General features: G+C 38.7%; 1 protein-coding gene across 2 annotated transcripts in view; it reads left to right on the forward strand.

Annotated features, from left to right (window-relative positions):
* Nucleotides 1-1,332: 1,332 nt before the first annotated feature.
* The window catches only part of rnf24 (ring finger protein 24), a 35,642-nt gene continuing 14,779 nt past the window's right edge, over nucleotides 1,333-22,195 (forward strand). Inside the window, exons 1-2 of one of the 2 annotated variants that reach the window (XM_026945308.3) lie at nucleotides 1,333-1,740; nucleotides 17,454-17,603. In XM_026945308.3, the coding sequence (XP_026801109.1) occupies nucleotides 17,461-17,603 (143 nt within the window). In that variant the 5' untranslated portion in view covers nucleotides 1,333-1,740; nucleotides 17,454-17,460. The remainder of the gene's footprint in view (nucleotides 1,741-17,453; nucleotides 17,604-22,195) is intronic. The other variant, XM_026945307.3, reaches the window with a different exon arrangement.

Genomic DNA, 22,195 nt, shown 5'->3' on the forward strand with positions numbered 1-22,195 from the left:
ACTACAGTATGATGCTTTCATTTTAGAAAAAGACAGATAAATCCGGCAAAATAATTTCTTCCAAATGTAAGACACATACTAAAAACATAGTACACTTTTATTAAAACATAAAATCTTAACATCATAATCTCAGCATCAACATCATTAGCATCATCACACACGCATGCTAATTAAAGAATTTCACTGAAAAGTTTATAATTAAGTGTGAGCAATAATAAAGTGATAAAATGTGGGAACAGTCTTTAAATTGTACAAAAGCATGATTTCATTCCGATTATTTTTTCTAAACCAATTTATATGAAAAGTTATGAAAAATTAGCATACATAGTTTTTAAAAAATACTTTTTTATGACATGATTGATATGATATCGAGCGAAATGCAACTACATGCACAAATAATGTTTATTTATTGTTTACTGTTTATATTTTTTATAATAGACAAGTCATTTCTAGTGTTCATTAAATATTTTATAAGAGATTACAGTATATCAGTGAGTCAGATTACTTCTGTGCCCTGAACTAAACAGATCTATTTGCAAATCATTAAAAATATATATATATTTTTTTTTCTCAAATTGATGCAAATTATTCAGTACAAATCTGAACACTCATCACTGCAGGGGGTGTTAAAAATAGATAAATAAATATTTTTATAGTTTTAGATAAATTTAAAGCATACGTATTAAATTTAAAAATATATATTTATAAATATTAAATTATATAAATAATTGAGTAAAAATATGATAGAAGGATAAACAGTGAAGTATTAAAATGTTAAGTATAAAAAAGTATTTAAAAAGTTATTAAATAATAATAAATTAAGGAGAAATAAGGATAAATTGAGTACAAAACTATAAAATAATGATATATTAAGTACAACAAAGTTAATAAATAAGGATCCAGTTAGTAAAAAAAATTAAAAAGCAAAAAATTAATTAAATATTTAAATATTTAAATATAAAAAAATTAACCAAATTAAGAAAAACATTATTGAATAAGGATAAATTTATCTATATAAAATATTTAATTGTAAACAAATATAAATATAAAAACATATACATTTAGTTTAAAAATACAAAAAGTATATATTAAATTTAAAAATGGACTAATTAAGTAAAAAAAAGTTATTAAATAAAGATAAATTCAGTAAAAAGCACTAAAAAATAAAAAAAAATCAGAGAGAGAGAGAGAGAGAGAGAGAGTGTGTGTGTGTGTGTGTGTGTGTGTGTGTGTGTGTGTGTGTGTGTTCATTCCTGCGCGCGCACAAAAATCCCACCCACCACCATCCCCTCGTGCGCGCTCCCTGCGCTCTGGCGCGCTCCCCGTGCGCGCTCCCGGGCCGCAGAGCAGGAGGGCGGGACGCTGCTCGCGCGCTACGTGCAGAAACGCCGTCGTCGTCGCACCGGAACGTTTCTGAGCGACAGACTCATGTGTGTGTGGGGAGGGTGTGTGTGTGCGTGTGTGTTTCTCTCTGCTGAACCGTGAGGAAGCTCCGAGAGCTGCGACTTTCCTCCTCACACACTCACATTAATGATTAAAGCGCTTGGGAAGAAGTGACGCGATGCGCGCGGTTTCGCTTTATCTGTAACGTTAAACAGCGCGCGCGCACAGACACACACACACACACACACACACACCCCGACCGAAGGGTTGCGTCCGTGATTCACATAGTGTGGCTTTTAATTACAGTGCATTGGATCGGAAGAAGAAAGGAATCTAAAGGAAGAAGAGAAAAGGTAGGTGGGTTTTTTTTCCCCGACGCGTTTTCAGTGCACAGCTTCACGTCATTACACGTTATTACACGTTATTGCGCGTTGTTATGCCTATATTGTTAGGACTGATTTCCCTCACATGGTCCTGCTGTTGCAGGATAGCTTTACTGCTCAACATCTACACCTTCCAATCCAACATCTACACCTTCTAATCCAGCATCTACACCTTCTAATCCAACATCTACACCTTCTAATCCAACATCTACACCTTCCAATCCAAAATCTACACCTTCTAATCCAACATCCGTGCTTTCTAATCCAACATCTACACCTTCTAATCCAACATCTACACCTTCTAATCCAACATCTACACCTTCCAATCCAACATCTACACCTTCTAATCCAGCATCTACACCTTCCAATCCAACATCTACACCTTCTAATCCAGCATCTACACCTTCTAATCCAACATCTACACCTTCTAATCCAGCATCTACACCTTCTAATCCAACATCTGTGCTTTCTAATCCAACATCTACACCTTCTAATCCAACATCTACACCTTCCAATCCAACATCTACACCTTCCAATCCAATATCTACACCTTCTAATCCAACATCCGTGCTTTCTAATCCAACATCTACACCTTCTAATCCAACATATAACGCTTTTTCATCCAACATCTACACCTTCTAATCCAACATCTACACCTTCTAATCCAGCATCTACGCCTTCTAATCCAACATCTACACCTTCTAATCCAGCATCTACACCTTCTAATCCAACATCTACACCTTCTAATCCGACATCTATGTTTTCAGATCCAACATCTGCGTTTTCAAATCCAATATCTACACCTTCTAATCCAACATATAACGCTTTTTCATCCAAAATCTACACTTTCTAATCTGACATCCACACTTTTTCATCGAGTACAGGTTCTTGAGTTCATGTGTTCATGAGTTCTTGAGTTTGTTCCTCTGCAGGAACCTTTAAAAATTCTAGCTAGAAAGGTGGAAGGTTCTGAACAGATTCCAAGCAGAAACTCATTGAAGAACCCTTGAGGAACCCTGTTTCTAGAGAAAGCCCATGTGTGAGATGAAGATCTTCCATTTTAGTTTCATTGATGTGTTTTTTTTTTTTTTTTTGATGTCTCAGAAAACATCGTTCCTGCTCATGCCAGCTCGGTTCTTTCGGTTACTGCACTTGGTTACTGGATTTGATTGGAAATGTGTTTTGTGTGATAAAATGCACACTCAGGCAGAGCGGTTCATTCATCCAGTGTCTTTTACAGCCTTGTCAGTCGATACTGTGTTTCACAACTCCGACATAAACCTCTTAGCTCTAACACACATCTCGACACAACTTTAATCTCCTCATGCTGCTCGGGATTTGTAATGCTACACTTTCGCCACGTGCACAGTTGCATAACCCTGACTATGTTGTTGTTGACGTTGTATAAGGATGTGAGAATGGGGTGAGATTGCATGGCTCGGGGCTGACAGGCAAGTAAACCACACTTTTTCACTTTCATTTTCGATAATCATTTATAACCAGAATGCACCGCTGTGCTTCGACTGCACTGAAGATTCCTGAAAAACAATTCTCACGCTTCAGTGTTTCAGTGTTTCATCTCACCTGGATGCTGTAAATTTGTGCCTACGAGCTGCTGCTGTGATCATAAACACTGTCCTGCGCTCACAGGCTAGAACCAGCTCGAGTTCCCTCAGGAATCTGCTTCCTCGTGTCGTCTCGGGGAGTTTTTCCGCACCACACTCATGTTGTAGACAGACCTGACAGACACTAAAGGTACAAATAAGGATAGCTCATAATTTCTGACTTCCCACCAAAGAAAACAACTCGGAATTCCTAGTAAGGAGCTCCAGATGGTCTTCTCAACCCTGAGTTCAGCAAGGGACGTTAAACAAAATGGCTGCTCACAGCATGAACAGGAAACAGAAAGGTTTGCAAACTAGTGAGCTAAGAACCCTTAATTACACAAAGAAACTAGCGAAGAACGCTTGAGGAACCCTTTTAGAGGATTTTCCTTTCAGTAAAACTTCTAAGTACAGCAGTTTTAGAAAGCAAGAACCTGTGAGGAACCGTTTTTTTTCCATTGCCTATCGTTCCATTTAAGATGTTTTTCGTCTTTGTAAAGGTTCTAAACAAAACCCCTATAGAAAGTTAGAACCAGTAGCCATCCAATCAACCACTGAGGAACCATTTTTTTCCTCCCAATCTATCATCACTGCCCTCCATTTTCCCTTTCATGTTCTAACCAGAACTCTTTAGAAAGCCACATCCAACAGCCATCAGAGGAACCCTTGAGGAACTGATTCTATCATTACTGCCCCTTCAATTTCCCTTCTGGTGAAAGTTCTAAATAGACCTCTTTTAGAAACCTAGAACCCTTGATGAACCCTTTTCTTTCCAACAAGTGTATTTGATATTGCCGGTCCAATCCATTTGAGAGGTTTTCCCTTTCAGTAATGGTTCTAAATGGAATCCTTTTAAAAAGCTATTACCCTTGAAGAACCTTTTTTCTAACAGTCTATCACTTATGTCCATCTCGCTTTCACTGAATGTTTTAAATAGAATGAAATTCGAAAGCTAGAACCAATATCTGATGACCCATTGAGGAACTTCACATCATCATCATCACTTCACATCACTACATCATCATTGCCTCTCCATGTTTCCCTCTCAGTAAAGGTTAGAAAGCACGAACCCTTGAGGAACATATTGAGAAGATTTGCGTTTCAGTAAAACTTCTAAATTGAACCCTTTTAGAAAGCTAGAACCCTTGAGGAACCCTTTTATTCCAACAGTCTTTTGTCATTTCCTGTCCAGTCCATGTGAGAGGTTTTCTCTTTCTGTAGAGCTTCTAAGTAGAACCTCCTATAGAAATGTAGAACCAGTAGGCTTCCAAAGAACCCTTGAAGAACTCGTATTTATTTAGAATTAAATGACTCTAAAGTAAGTCAGTTGTTCTTCTCTCTGGTTCATGGACACTGGAGATCTGTCTCATGATCAGCATGAGAAGTCAGAGTCAGAGTGTGATGAATATTCTGGACTTGTCTGTCCAGCTGTTTTGCTTTCCTCAGACTGAACAGTGTGTACAGATGTGCTCTCCTGCTCTTCAGGTTCTGTTAGGAACTAATGAGAGGGTGTGTTGTTGGGGACGTGGAGTTCAGAGCAGGAACAGAATGAGATGAGCTCAGTGTCGGCCGCAGGGAGTCAAACACCTTTTCCCTCAACTCAGCGTTAAACACACACACACACACACACACTCTCAGTGTTAAACATACTCAGTTAAACACACACAGTGTTAACCACCACAGACTCATATCTCACACTCATACACACACACACTCACAGTGTTAAACACACACACACACACACACACACACACACACAGTGTTAAACACACACATACACACACACACTCTCAGTGTTAAACCTACTCAGTTAAACACACACAGTGTTAACCACCACAGACTCATATCTCACACTCATACACACACACACACACTCACAGTGTTAAACACACACACAAACACACACACACACACACACTCACAGTGTTAAACACACACACACGCACACACACACACACTCACAAACACGCACACACATTGTTAAACACACACACAAACACACAGTTAAACACACTCAGTGTTATTACTGTGACAGACTAATCTGATTGACAGACAGAGAAACAAAGGCAGATAAACCTGAGAGACAGTGAGACAAAAAGACAAACAGACAGACAAACAGACAAACAGACAAAAAGACAGACAGACAGACAGACAGACAGAAAGACAGACAAACAGACAGAAGCTGACAGAAGTGAATAATCTCAGTTCTGTCTCTTTAATATCTAACAGACTTTGAGAAAGCTGTGAATCTGGCAGCCATTTTCTCCAGGTGGTTTAATAAAGTAACCTTATCAGCTTATCAGTTTATCAATCCCAGGAGCTTATCTCTCTATATCCGGTGTCAGATGGCGTGCGGGGAACCGAGCGGGGAACCGAGCGGGGAACCGAGCGGAGAACCGAGCGTACACTCACACTGATAACGGCTCCACTCTTCCGTTGCCGACTCATAAACTTTCACTCAGTCAATCAATTGGCTGTTAGCATAACACTGCTAGATAAACAGAGCCGCATTAGCGCTGTGTGTGTGTGTGTGTGTTTTGGTTGTAAGATAAGCATACTAACAGCTGCTTTGCTTCAAGGATGCGCTGATCTTCGAGGTCACTTGAGCTAACTTTGTACATAAACAACAACTCTACAACTTAACAATTTGTTGTAACTTTTTTATTTAACAAATGTAACATAATATATATTTATGTTATTAGATGTCTGTTTTTATTACCCATTACATGTTTATATCTTTATTTTATTTATTTTTTGACCAGATCAATCCATGTTTTGTCATGTAGCACAATAATATTTAGTAAAAAAAAAAAAAAGAAATTAAACTTTAAACGCTAAAATGTATATTTCAGAAAGTTATTCAGTAATTTCCCATCTAAAATTAATTTATTTTTATACATCTTTATAATCTTTAAGTTTAAGAGGCAAACAGAAGTGTAAATTTCTCCGTGTTGACGCGTGAGAGCCGTGTGTATGCATTATTAAAATAAAATTACTAATAAAATTCAACGTAAATGTCACAACTGGATATATGACGATTAATCATGAGGTGAAATTTCCCAGTCATGAGATCTGATTATTATTATTATTATTATTATTATTATTATTAGGACCTCGGTGCTTATTTGCTAGTAAGTGTGTGTAAGGATCAGAGGTGCTAGCACGTTAACAAAAGCTAACATGCTGTGTTTGAGAGTGCACATGGACTGAGAAGGGGTTAGAGAGAGAGGGAGTGAGAGAGAGAGAAGGAGTGAGAGAGAGAGAGGGAGTGAGAGAGAGAGAGAGGGAGTGAGAGAGAGAGAGAGAGAGAGGGAGTGAGAGAGAGAGAGAGAGAGAGAGAGAGAGAGATGTGTGAGGAATCCAGGTCGAGGGGCAACAGAACAGCTGCCTCTGCCATTTCTACAGTGTGTTTGTGTCATCTAGAGCTAACGTTACAGCTTCGAGACCAGACGCAGTGAGATCTGACTGACGACCAAAACACCACCCTCTCTCTCTCTCTCTCTCTCTCTCTCACACACACACACACACACACACACACACACACACACACACACGGTAGGATAATGAACCGCTCATATGTGTGTGACATTTTTCATACCTGAACACACACTCTGTGCTGGAATCTGAAACATGTCACGGCATGTCACACTGTGACTTCAACCCCATCCATTTATCCATCCATTTATCCATCCATCCATTTATCCATCCATTTGTTTTTAAATTATTATTATGATGTATTTAATTTTGGGGAGGCAGAATTGAGTTTTTTTTTTCTTTCATTAAAGTCACATATTTTTAATTAGACCAACTAAAATTCTGAGTCATGGAGTAGAAATAAATAAAAAAAAATCAAATCATTTTACTGAACTGAAAGAAACTAAATAGCTGAAATGGATTTCTGTATTTTTTAATTAATTTAATTGTTTGTTTTTTGTTTGTTTGTGTTTGTTCTTGTTTTATTCCTTTTATAAAAGTCACGCATTTTTAAGTAGACATTTTTAAGTCTGAACTAAAAGTCTGAGTCGTGGAGCAGAAATGAATTTCCAATGACTTGTAGACCAAAAACAGCTACCTGCTGACATTAAGAAAAAAAAAAATATATATATATATATATAATTATTTAATTGTAAATAGCTCAAATCACAAATTGTTAAAAGACGTATTTATTTATTTATTTATGGTAGAATTGAGTTTGTTTGCATAAAAGTCACATAGTTAGTCTGAAATAGAGCTGGTAGAGCTGAGTATTTTTCACAAAAGTCTGATATTTTTAATTAAACTTTAAGAGTGAACCGAAAGAATACACTCGGGAGCACAGGGGACACATGGAGAAGCGGTTGTGGTTTCACTTTCACAGCTGTTATGCGTGATTTTAGTAAAACTCCTGCATTACTGTGAAACCAAAACAAAAACAACACACACACACACACACACATACACAGGGGATGGTGTACAGATAGGGTGGTGTTTAATAGCAGGACCAGGAACTGGAGATATTCTGCAGATCAGCTTGATGATATCAGTTGATCTTTATGCACACTGCTGGATTTACTATAAATAAATGCGGGGATTATTTACAGCTCTACTCCAGCGTGTTGCACAAGCTTGAAGCTCTGAAGACCCCGGGGCTTTTACTGCTGCCCTTCTGCTGTATTAGGTTTCAAATGTTCATGCAGCTCGGGCTGGGGCTGGGGCTGGGGCTGAGAGTGGAAATTTCCACTCCACAGTCAGCGAGCTTCCTTTGTTCTGTCGCTCGCTGGAAGTTGGCTCGAGTAGCTGCAGCCAGAGCAGGAAAAAAAAACACAAGGAGGGTGGGAGTGAGAGAAAAGAGCCTTTAAATATCAAAATGGCAATTAGGGCTGTGCGATATGATGACATCATTTTGATATCGTGATAAATTATGTCACAATACACTTTTATGAGATATCGTGATATCTTTTTAGTGGATTTTAAAGAAAATTATTTACTTTAAAATAAATCTGGAAGAAGAGGATTTGATCTTAAAAAATTGCACTTAATCTTCAAAATTATAAAATGTTAATTTTCACAGATTTTATTTTTTTCTCCTTTCAGAGTTAAATTTATTATATATTATATTTTTATGACTAAAAATTATTTTTAAATACAGAAAGTACAAACATATTTTTGTAGACATTTTTAAATTTATATTTATATATAAAAGACATTTATTATTATTATTTTTAAATACATTTATATTGCAGACATTATTTTGTAGTATCTGCATGCCTCACAAGTAGCATGAGAAATATATTTTCACACACACGCACACACACACACACCTGGCTCAACCTAACACAGCAATACCTCAATATTTACTATTCATCAGTATTTCTTCCCCATTGTATTCTTATTCTTCTGTTCTATTCTTCTATTTTGTTTTACTTTATTTAATTCTTTTTTAATAAGATTTCTCTACTTTTTTTAAATTTTTTTTCTCCCATGTATTCATTCTGTTTTGGTTTCTAATTGTGTTTTGTTTTCGTTTTTATTCATGAACACATTTTTTTTCTTTCATTAATTTTTTTTTTGGTTTAATCTTCTTGTTTTATTTATTTATTTTTTATTTTGCTTTATTTCTCTCCCTTTATCAATCTCCTTAACAGTCCAAAAATAATGGAACTTTATACACTGCTAACAAAGTCCTTTTATCCTAATAATAAACAATTATGCAATTCCCAAATTAGCCCATAACTTCCCCTTTGAAAGAAAAAGTATTTTTTGTGATTCTTTGGTACTTTTCCAGAGAGAAATAAAGAACTTAGTAAACATTGGGTATGACCTGCTTGTTGGGTAACAAGCATTGGGTAAGTTGAAGTCACCAGGAAATAACTCATCATGAACTTGTGACTGGACATCTGCGGAAAAACGACGCGCTCCAAAGCAAATGTCACGACCTACAGGTCTAATCGGAATTCTCTAATACCCGGATTGTCCCACCGATCATGTTTAACGTCTACAGGACATCTTGTGTGGTGGATTTATTTTTTAAAAAAGAGACAGACGTGGAGAATGAGTTCAGTATGTTTTGTTCTGGTTCACGTTCAGAGCTTATCGACGTGTTGAGCAAAGAGCAAACAAACAGGAAAGATTAGCGGAAAAGGTCAAATAACCTGTTTCAGGCTGGAGGATCAGGCGTTCGACTTACCTCGGAAGTGTGAAGTCTGCGCTTGGAACTGCGTCGTTTTTGACCTCTAAAAAAACACACACATTTCCACGTTCTACTTTTTTTAGCAAGAAGCTAGCTAGCAAACTGTGATGAGTGAGTGATGGCTGTTTTCCTCTTCAGAACAGTGAACTGTAGAGTCAGTAATAATAATTTTAAGAAGTGAATATATCTGTATGATGATTGATCTAAAGCTAATACTTGTGTATATCCAGTATAACGCATTTAAAGTAAGGAGTGCTGCTGTGTTTACTGCTCGTGCTGTGAGCGGCCATTTTGATTTGACGTCACTCCCTGAATTCGGGGTTGAGGAGAACGTCCCGAGTTCCTAAATACGAATTGTGAGATGAGGGGCGTGTTGTTTGTTTTTTTCCCAACCTTTGTTTTGTTACAACCTTTGTTCAAATGCAGAGAAACGTTGAGCCAGGGGTCACGACCCCGCGTGGAGTCGCTTGATTTACAAATAGGGTGGTGAGAGAAACTCAAAATAAGAAATACAAAATCATTTTATAGATGTTTAAAAAGACAAAATGTTCAGATTTTTTCTCTTTGGCTATTTTCAAGAAAAATTTCCGTGCGTCCCTAATCAATTTTTTTTATCGTTTAAAATTACAAATATTTCAGAGTTCTTTATTGAGTATGTGTACCACAGTGGAGCCAAACCTTTACTAAAAGCTTTACTAAATGTTTAACTAAAATAAAAGACATAATAATTATCCTTAAAAGCATGTTAAAATAATTAGTAATTTCAGCGCTAACTTTGTACCATATACAACATTAAAAAAAAAAAAACAGCTAAACAAGAGGACAGGTTTTTTTATTAGAATAATGTAGCTACTGGGTAATTTATTACAAAAATCTACAAAAAGTTCTGAAAGCCGAGGATCGACCGAGTGGAACAAAAGCGTTTATGGATATAACACATGTATTTTTGGTGCGATTGCTTTGTAAAAACAGTGTTGTGTATGAACGTGTTTACAGCTCAAATATTCTGACCGTTACTGTGCTGAGGGATGTTATGGACATTAGCATGGCTGTGTCTACGCCTCATGGTCTCTACACGGGGGTCCGGTGTTTATTATTATTATGGGAAAACAAGAAAAAAAGGTTTTTGTGTTAGAGAACAGAACTGGTCCAAGGAAAGGACATTTTAATGATTGTTTTTAAGACACCAGCAGGAACATGTTAAAGGTCAGAGAGAATATTGCAGAATCATGATGCTGTGATTAGGCTCAGCTGTCTTACTCTTTTTTTTTTTTTTTTTTTTTTTTTGGTGGATCTAGACAGATTTTTCTCTGATTCATAAATAAATAAAGACAGCCCGAGGTTATATTAACTGCATAAGCTAGTTCCAAGCCTCAGGAAATCGTCTTATCTGACGATATAATACCAGTATTGTGGTTTGTTAGATTTTTATGACATTAAATAAAAGTATCATTGAAATTTTTTTTCTCCACTTCTGTTTTTCTGGAAATTTCGTAGCAAACCTATATATTATGATACATATTGTGGAAATTTTTGTCAATTTGCCCACCTCAATCTGAATTATTATTTTTTTTTGTTGACATGGCACTGCTGTTTATTGGTGTTTTTAAGCAAAACCTTCACTTTTATAACTTTTATACCTAAAAACTGGACATTAAAACTGCAAATCTAAATATTTATAGTACATTATAATACGCCCCACCATGCTGTCGGTATGATGTTAGCAAAAGGTTGCCTCCCAGACGCTGCTATAGACATCACATCCTCCATTCATCACTGAGCTATAAGTATGGCTCTGTTGATGGACATGAGCTTCCATGCTGCGCGCTCTCAGTTTCAGAATCAACTATTTCGGAGCTGCCTGTGCATCAACACTAGTGCACTTTGTGAACTGGTAGATCCTTAAATAGTGTAATGTGATACACAGATTCATTACTTAGCACAATTGTCATGCAGTTCCTAATGTGTACGAGTATTTTCTTTAACATAACTGATACTTGGTTACGTTGCCAGCAGTTTAAAGAGGCGTGCCACTCAGAATGGCTCTTGCTCAGCTCAGACCAGCTAAGACTTTTTTCTTTTCTTTTCTTTTTTGCTAAATGATCATGTCTAGGTGTGATCCGGAAGTATTCTGTGGCTGCCGGGCAGTGTGAAAGAGGCTCTTGTAAACCTGTGTGCTTATAGTCTGCCTCAGTGAGTTTCAAATCAGGAGCAGCTAATCCAAACACTTTAGCAATCAATTCTGATTAAGGGGGTGCAGTTATACAAGCTAGCGTATTGCTCTAGCTCTTCTTTATGGACAGATTCATGGATGTGGGCGTGGACATGAAGGTAAAACTGTCATAGTAGCGTGTTTAGGATTAGTTTCACAGTATCTTCTACTTGACATACTGGAGCTGCTTAATGGATGTTGGGGAAATCCTCTAAAACTGATGTGGTCAATTAAGGGGAAAGTACTAAAAATCCTTCCACACAGCTTTGGGATTTTTACGATACGAGTCAACAACCACTACAAGGTCATTAATTAAGCACTGAAACACTTGGCGTTGTGCTGTTAAAGGAAAGTAATCAATGATGTGGTGGTGTGATGAAGCGGCTTTACTGATACTACCAGAAAGTTGACTGTTTTCCTATAACAGCACGTCCTGGAGTGTTTGATTCCTCTTATACCACAACAATTTTACTATGAAATGACATATCATACTTTTTATTCATTTATAGCTACATTTAATATTGTCCCTGTGAATGAGTTGTTACTATAGAAACAATAACATATTAAAACAAGTGTCAGAGCTGCTGTTATAGAACATTAATCAACTCCTTCTGACCAATCAGAATCAAGAATTCAATAGAGCAGTGGTGTAAACACATTATATTTGAGTACTATAACGTGTTATCCACTTGACCAGTTGGCGTTACACTTCGTCCACAGCTGAGGAAACTTGAAGGTACTTTAGGAGGGTTCTTGTTGTGCTCTTATTTCTTGTTCCTCCATGCTTCAGGGTGTTTTGACTACTCTGTCTGTCTGGAGTAGTGACGAAAGGGGTTTTTCCTCTGTGTTATGGTGAAACAGTGGTATTGTTTATGGAGAGCACAGTGGCTCGGGACATGTGAGACATGCTTTGTAGATAACGTTCATACGTTGGAATGTGGTATTGCAGCAGCGGTTGCCTGTTATGTAATACAGCAAATGAAGGAGAGAGGAGAGAAGAAGAAGGAGGAGGAGAATGGAAAAAGAGTGCTCCATTCTAAACTGGAATCGGCTATCCACATGTGGACCTTGAGTGCTCTTTTTAACTTTGTGGTTCTTGTTGTTGTAAGAAAACTGTTCTCTCTCTCTCTCTCTCTCTCTCTCTTTTTTTTTTTTTTTTTTTTAAATTCAGGAGTCTTCAGGCTTGTGTGCTTTAAATGTGCCAGGTGCTAACTAGACAAGTGCTAAGATAAAACGGCAAATTCTGAATCTACTTTCTAACTTCTGGTCCTTGATTACCCTCAAAGTTACTTTGAGTTTCACCCTGAATAAGTCATTAAAACAAGAACTTTAAGTCCCCCTAGGACAGCGATAGAGGGTCTTTGAAAGAACCGCCCCCACATCCTCGACTTGACAAGCGTCTTATACAAGGAAGAGAGAATGTGACTCATTGCACCTACTGAAAGCAAACTCCCACTGGTAAAGTTATCAGTCCTGGATTTGAAAAAAAAAAAGAAAGCGTCTGATGGTGAGAAGATGGCAGTGAAGACAGCCAGTCAAAGAGAGTGAAAGAGACGGCAACCTATAGCTGAGGATCAAACGGTGAATAGACTGAGAAAGTGCAGGAATACCGGTTTTCAGGGGTATTTCCTGCTTCTTTGGATTTAAAAGTGAATAGCTTGACATCTAGTTCAAAAGTGGCTTTGTAGTCACGGTTGTAAGCCGCAGCAGGATTGAGGCTTGCTGTTGCTCTCCACCGTGCTGAATCCTGATGGTGACAGGCAGAAGTAAGAACAAGGCCGAGGGTAGAAAGGGCTCTGTCATTTCAGTTGGCAACGAGTTGCTCGAGTCTTGCTGGAAGTTTCTTGTGAAATCTCACTCACACCACATGGTCAACTGGTTGAACTGACATTTACACCTGGACCTTTTAAGCCATTTGAAGTTTTACATTATTAATGAAACCTACTTTTAGCCTGGCTGGCATTTAATTGGCTTAAAAACATAACAGATTAATGGGAGTTTGAAACATGATGCCTGTGGCTAATGGCATTTTGCCAGCAAGATCATAAAAAGATAAGCTGTTGCTGTATATCAATGACACTACGTCTCAAGTTCGTCTTCTTTTCCCTGGTGATGATGTTATGTCGTAGTCTATATGGAGCTCAAAATCATGCAAAAATGACAACCCTCCAGGCGATCCATCTGTTTTTTCAGTTCCAGCTCCTGATGCATTTAACTAAGTGAAGTGAAGTGAAGTGACTTGTGGAGTAATTCATGAACACAGAATACCTGGTTTGGTGCACTTAGAGCTCGAAAATGGGAACTGCTGAGAACTTTAGACATATTTCCACCAGTGGAACCAGGGGTGACTTTAGTTCAAGGGTCGTGGTTCCAGGAACCTTTTAGATTCAGCTCTAGGCTAGGATGGACCATGCCAAACTGAATGGTTGAAAACATGATTTTGCATGAACTCTCTTTAGTTAACAAATGATTAATAACATTTGATTTTGGTTTTTAATTGGGGCTTGGGGCATGAAATAGTTCCTGGTCTGTTGAAAACTACATACGCTTGAGCAGAAACTAAAGGAATTCCTGCATCTACAGCCCAGAAACTTCTGGTTATGGGAAATGTGTCAAAAGTTTCAACAGTTTCTGTCAATGTTCTTACATTCCTGAAATGGTTCTGTGGTGTAAACACAACTATAAAGGCAAGTTTTCTCCCCCCTAGTACATAACTCTGTAATCTCAAGCAATGGAGATGGAAGCAGTTCAAGAAGACAGCCACAGGAAGGACACATGATGTACCAGGATGTAGGTAAACTTGTCTTTTTAAGTGTGTTTTCACCATAGGAACATTTTCAAGGAGCCAGGAACTAAAATAGACCCTGGTTACAATGGGTTTCCTTGAAAACATTTCTCAAAAACATACCAGTAGGTGGCTTGGCTATGCTATATTGCCCCTTGGTGTGAATGTGTGTGTATGATGCCCTGTAATGGACTGTTCCTCTATCGAGGGTGTATTCCCACCTCATATCCCGTGTTCCTGGCATAGGCTCCAGATCCACTGTGATTCTAATCAGGAGAAAGTTGTTACTGAAGATGAATGAATGTTCTATCTTTTATCTCTTGGTCAAATGATGGGCCTGGTCACTCATTAGCTATGTTTAGTGAATTTACTTGGATTGTTAGGCAATGGACTGGCGTCCCATCGAGGTGTATTCCTGCCTTGCACTCAGCATTCCCAGGATGGGCTCCATGTTAGTGTAGCTACTTAATCTGGAGATCCACCAACTAACTCTTTACCAGGTTGTACCTGCAACATCAACTCTTGAACCCCTGACCTTGATTTTTAGCCCACTTAGCTTGTTGTTTGGTCCAGTTGTTTGGTCCATCCAGAAACCCAGTGAACATCAGAAGAATTCAGGTAATGATCTTGAGAAAGCGTCCTCACCTTGTTTTAATCTCTCGCGTAACCTTGAACTCGTTCAACTCCGGCTATCTTTATTACCACCTTGTTAAGGTAAACATTTCCGGCTTCTTGTCTTTTCAACTTGTGCAGTGGTTTGGCAAGAACGCTCGATGTTCTTGTTGCATTTGCATGGGTAATAACTGTGCTAATTTTGCTAGTACAGCTTGTACCCAGTACTTCAATTGTATTTACATGTGCATCAGGATATTCAAGATTCATCGGAAATCCAGCCATTTACTAGCAATGATAAAAACAAAGCAAGTTACAGTTATTGTGAAACCAGTGACAAGCTGCCATGGGTCTGGCTCAGCTCCAGGACTAACTGGCAAATGCAGCCACCCAAAATCTAGCACTGTTTACAACCAGCATGCTGGAGAGCTTATAGGTGAACTATTACAACTATTTTTATGACTCTGTGTGTGTGTGTGTTTGTGTAAACTCCACACAGCCTGTATTATTCCCAAAACAATGAATTATTGATTTATGTATGTGTTTAGACTGGGCTGTCTCCATTGATTTTATAGTGTGTTACTTGCCAGTAGGATTCTTGAGTTTTTTTTTCTTGAACAGTTCCAGTACAGAGGAGGAAATGACTCATTGAGTTAGACAAATACGTTTGATCATACCATGGAATTCATCCGAATTCCCTCGACTCCAGTTTCCCGAATGTTCACACATGTCTAGACATGTCCAGGTCTAAGGGATAAGACAGGACTTTATCTTATAGAGGACCTTCCAGTATGAAAACATTTTATACACAAGGGCTTACATCCTTTACAAATTGCTGTCAAATTTTAATAACTCAAATGTTCACATCCAGGACGTATTCCCTCCTAGTGCTCACTGATTCACTGCTACCCTGACCAGGATAATGCACAGTTTACTGCAAATGCATTTCAATAAATAATAAGTGTAAGGTTTTTCCCAAATTACAGCAAGGAAGTCTCAATGTTTAGTTTCCTGAAAGTTTTATTTATATAGCATGTTAATTAGTTAATTTACTTCCGAAATGTAAAATAATGAGGTGAAAACAAATAAACACATTTATTTCACACCCTCTTTTCTTAGATCAAGTGATAATTGTCATTTAGAAGACAAAAAAATGTTTAGGTGACTAAAAGTAGAAAATGAGAAGCTAAAAAAACGTTAGATTCACTCTGGCAGCTCTAGTAAAGACTGTCTAAAAGTGTTGTGTGCGTCTAAAAGCAAGGCTGTATTTCAGCTCAAAATACTCTACAATGATTCTTTTTTAAAGTCGATTTACTGCAGTTTCCAAATACAAATCATATCTAATCTATTTTCGAAAACTATTCAGAGGGCTGCGAGTAGAAATGAAACAGTAGAATCTTCAAGGACAATCACTTAACACCAATTTTCCCACAGAAGGCAGTCTGTGTGTGTGTGTGTGTGTGTGTGTGTGTGTGTGTGCCGAGTAATGACTCCTACAGACTCGATGTTCTCAAACCCTCGCCACAGAATCACTCACTTAACCAAAGCCTGGCTGAGTTTCTGGGCTTCCTCACACACACACACACACACACACACACACACACACACACACACACACACACACACACACACACACACACACACATGCACAGAGTAATGGGCGGCTCGTCTCGTCGTTACTTCAGTGGTAATTGTTGTTATGGAGACAGACGATGAGAGCGAACAGGAAGCAGGCTGCATGCTGTCGAGAACTCAGAGGTGGGAATGAAGCTGTAACACGTCTGCGGTCTGATTCATGGACGGGACTCGGAAAGGGCGCTCGCTCTCACGGCCCCTCGACTGACATTTAGCCTCGTTAATCAGATCTGTCAGATCTATCTATATTCTCTCCCTCACTTCTGATGAAAATGGTGAAGCGTTTAGGTTTCTGATCAACTTAATAAAACTAAAAATGACTAAACCTGATGTTTAGGATTTTACTGGGGCGACAAAAGCTACTAACGGTCCGCTAGCAGCTAAAAATAATGCTAGATAGATTAGCATTAGATTAGATTAGTATATTAGTGAGTGAATTTGATGATATCAGTGTCGTTTGTTGTATCTGCTAAGGCTGAGCATTGTGACGGTATAATAGCTTTGTTCTCATAGTATTAGCAAAGCAAGCTAACCATACTGTGATCTTTGCTACTTTCTTTACTAAATTTCGAAATATCGCATTCTTTTTCACACACATACACAGACGAACACACAAATTAAAGAAAAATGGTCTCTGATCCCCTCTTTTTTCTCTCATCCCCTCCACCAGGACATCCATGACCTCGGATTTCCAGCACGACAGTTTCAGGATGCCGAATATAGGATTTCAAAACCTCCCCCTCAACATCTACATCGTGGTGTTCGGAACTGCCATCTTCGTGTTCATCCTCAGCCTTCTGTTCTGCTGCTATCTGATACGGTAAGCCCACACAACACTTCCTTCAACCTTCAACTGCCATTGAGTAATCTCACAGTAAGAAACCGTACAGCTGCTCCTGTGCACACCAATTTAGCTTCAACAAGGCTAATAAAACATGCACAGTGCTGATGCGGTTTTTGGTTCATTTGCCGTGTCTGCAGTTTTACCGTAACTAGGACGAATCCTAATGAATGCAAACAGGGGGCCAAGCACTCAGGAATGCCGGATCGATGTTGATTGCATTAAGACGAGCAGATCTGGTGTAGACAGAGCAGTAAGGTGAAATGCACACCGGCTGTAAATTCAGCTAGTTAGCTGCTCTGAATAAAACCTACTGCAGCCTTATAAACCGAGGAACCAGTGGATACTCATAAACGCACCAGTTTCCCTTGTAAAAGGTGGACAGTTTTTCCATCGTAAAACAAGCGTAGCATCCAATAAACACCAAAAGTGGATTTGCAGATAACAGTTAAAGGACTGACAGGTATGTATCTCCAGTAGTTGGTGTAGTAGTTACAGTGACAGACAAAGAGGCTTTCTACAAAAATTTAGCATTAATGATCTGACGAAAAATCAACTGCTTTACTCGCAATGCTAATTCTAACAAACATTATGAGCTCTGCAATAAAAAAGCTGACCATGACTTTAGAATTTCATTCCAAATACCAAACAACGGTGTTATTAACACTCTTGAGCATTGCACTTAGAAACTACCAGTTAGCATAATGTTTAAAAATGCTAGTTTCAAAGACTTTTCTTAGTTCAAAAAAGTTTGATTAGATCTGTTAAAGCAGTTGGAAAAGAAGCTCAAATTTTTCTTTAGAAAAGCTGCGTGAACTCGAACAATGAATCAGTTTTACAAGAAACAATACGAAGGAGCCTCATGAGCTAATCTGAATGCTAACAAAACTGTCTTTAGTTATCTGTCTACGGGTTTTTTCATCCTTCTGTTAATATTATTTTTACTCCGTGCATTAGTTTGGCTCTTAAACTGGTAGAAATGTGGCTTGGTTCTTTAGTTCTTCCAGCAGCATGATGGTGGAAAAGAGCTAACTGCGGATCAAGTAGCCAGTGTTAAGTGTTAAACTGCATGAAGCACCGTGAGATGTCTCCACATGCAGAAGATGTGATAGGAAGAAGAAGAAGAAGAAGAAGAAGGAGGAGGAGGTGTATGCTGCAGCGAGAAGCTAACTTGTCTTAGACAGGAAAGAAACAGCTGACAGATGGTGTTGCCTGGAAGGATTGTCCTTTCATCTGCGAACTGAGGAGAGAGAGAGAACGAGGCTCTTTTATCACGTTTACTTTGAAGACAGTGATGACTGAACAGCGTAGTCATAGCCTAATCATTATTCCTGCACTCTGTAAGGAAAAATGGAGATAAATAGGTGTTTTTTTGTTCATTTATTTTTAGAGAAAGTTGGAAAAACCTCAAGTTGAGTTGATTTGATTAGTTCTGGGTGGTTTTATTATTTCAAAGAATCTTTTTTTTTTTTTTTTTTTATCGTAGCGTTATGCAATGGGAAAATGAACTGATGATTATTCAGCTCTGGAAACTGGAACGTCTTAAGCCTCCATATAAATTAGCATCGCTTTTCATTCATTTTGCATGTTGACATGGATGTCGCTCTATGACATTTAAATCACTTATTAAATGTAGATCTGGTTTGTCACAAAGCGTGAGAAGGTTAAACAGCACAGTTTGGAGAAGCACGAACTACCTCCTGGTTTAATAATCTCTAAAAAAAAAAAAAAAACTGAAAGAAAAACTCCCATTGATTAGATCTGTCGTGTTTTTCTTTCAAAGGGCTCTTCAAAGCCTTCAGTGTTCTGCTCAGCGTACTGAATAGCCTCTCGGTTGTGCAGTCACGACCTGCACCGGCTTTAGCCTTGAGGATGCTACATCATGCCTTCATCTTTGCCACTCCTTCATGCTCAGCAGATTTTTTTTTTTTTCATGAGAAGCAACAGTGAGAAAAAAATCTATTGAGCAGTGAGACTGAGATGAAGTTCAAGAAGTTCAGAATGAATACATTTCTGAAACTTAGGAACTAAATTACAGCAAATGTAGTTGATCATCCAAGACATGTTTGGAGCTTCATATGCACTCAAATACACTCATTTAACTTGTACTTGAGTTGTGTGTAAATGTTTTTGCCAATCCGAACTGAAATTCCTGCCAGATTTACAAAAGATTTTCTTCATACTCACATGCGTATGTTGATAAACACCGATCAGCTTTAGCCACACCCACAAAACTCCATAAAAGGCAAAGCTCACAGAGAGATGAAACCAGGGTTGCGCTCATACGCACTAAACACTGCAGATGAAGAAGGGCCCTTAACGACCTTAAGACTTTTTAGACTGTACCTTCAGTACCAAAGCTTCCAGTTGTGTAGTATTTGTTACTGTTCAATACCGGTACCAAGAGGAGACAATGGTGCTTGGGGCGTGGCTTAGAGGGCCGTTAGTTGCTGATCGGTTGTGCATACATCATCGCACACTTACAAGTTTGTGCCAATTTGCACAACTTAACAAAAGTTAAAAAAGTTATGAAGGGGTTAGTGTTAGTGTACCTTTTCTTAGAAATTTATTTGGATGAAATCGGATGAAATCTGTCCACATCAGCTTTGGAATCCATTGACATTTCTCATGGGATCAAGTCTTCTCAAATAAATAAATAAAATAAATGTCACAAATTTAAAAATGTACCAGCATGCAAACGGGTTTAAAAGAGCAAAAAAGAACTGCACTGAGGGGGAGAACACTCCAGGGTTCCCTTCAAATCGACTAAACCTCGTATATGTGAAATCGCTCTGCACTAAAAAGCTTCTAAAGATGGATTTTCCATTGCCAGTCGGCCAAATTCGCAGTATCAGTCCAAGATTTCCTGACTGAGCCCATCTCCCTCGCTTGGCAGCTCTGATAAACTCACATCGCTCCACACCAGTGGGACGAGGTGAACATGCTGGGAGTCGCCAATTTAGCAAGCACCAGAAATAGCAGCCTCGTGGCTCACACAATGCAGGGAAGTGGCATTCTTCTCAGAGCTTCTTCTTGGACTGATTGGGATTGCACAGCTTCATGTCACCTCCACCTGAAAGCGTTTCCCGACACGTCTTCTTCTGAGCACGCTCGCTACGTGAAGCACGAGGGAGTCGTGAGCTCACATGAATGCGCAAAACGTCCCATGATTCATCCGATACACACACACTGACGCAAGGATAAATGTTGCAGCTCCTTACTAAAGACGGCACACACACACACACGCGAAAGTGCTTCCTTTCAGGCCTTGAAAACACAAACAGCAGCCTTGTGTTTATCTTCTGCAGATATCCTGAAGGAGAGAAAATGAAAATGTCTGACATTGTTCACATGGCATGCCAGGAGCTCAGCGAGAGAGTTTGTTCCAGGCCAATTTTAGAGCAATTAAGTGGAACACAACGCTGAAAAAAAGGGATTCTTTATGGGTTATTTGGGAGATGGGGTTCTAGCTTTCCACGGAGGTTGTACCTGGAACTAGAAGCAAAATTCTTGTAGGGTTTTATATTAGATTTGTAATGGCTTCCCATAGAGACAAACCCCAAAAAATCCATTAGCATTTTGTCTAAGAGTGTACCTGTGAGCTAATGGTCTTGGCCCAGATACTCGAGTCCACACCCAGGTCCGATTCAGGGCTCGTTTGGGGGCGGGGCACGTAATCGTAGGTTTGTGTTCACGTAGAAGAATTCCTGCATCTGAATCATGACTCAGTTTCACAGGTTTGCAAAATGGCACTATGTTCATCCGTTTGCTGTTTTTTTTTTTTTTTTTTTTTTTGCTTTATTATTTTCCTTTGGTTCCAACACTCAAGCAGTGAAGAACAGTGATTTCTGGAAGCATTGCATGTCATTGTGCAGGAATATTTACGTTCTCATGTAAGAAGATTTTAGCCGGCACTAGACAAGTGTTATTTTTTTCCCACTTCAGTTCTAAGAAAGTCTGGTTTTATATATACATAAGGTCCTCTTTCTCCTCCTCTGACCTTTACAGTCTTTTCCCTACCATCACCAACCTTGAAACACGAAGTAACTTGACAAGGTGAACCGATCACATCACTTGGTGTGTGGCGCTGAGAATGGATAGCTTCCACATCGGTTGAAGCAAACCTCCATTTTCAAGAACTTTCACATGCCACCAATTATGTCAAACTCTCTGGGCTCAAACGACGCTGAATCTGGAAAAAGTGAAGCGACGTAAGAACCTTGTGGTCACATGGCTTGTTTTTGGACCCCACTAGCTGCCCTGAACCAGCCCTTACCAGATGCTCGTGACTATATCGTCTGAAATTCAACACTTCTCAGCGAGCGTTCAGCCTGCAGACCCGACGCAGCCAGTCCAAGCATCCAAGCAAGCGTACACACCCACTTTAACCAACACTCGCTCATTATATAGATACTTAGCAGTGCGTGTGTTAGAGGGGGGGTGTGTATGTGAGTGGAACATTACTGGAGCCTAAAATTTTAATAAAATAAACAACAAACAGGTTTTTGGATTACAGCATCATGGACACGGTCACTTGCTAATGAGGAATTTATGAATTAAATGGAAAAACA

Source organism: Pangasianodon hypophthalmus, chromosome 28 (assembly GCF_027358585.1).
Source record: "Pangasianodon hypophthalmus isolate fPanHyp1 chromosome 28, fPanHyp1.pri, whole genome shotgun sequence".
Lineage (NCBI taxonomy): Eukaryota > Metazoa > Chordata > Actinopteri > Siluriformes > Pangasiidae > Pangasianodon > Pangasianodon hypophthalmus.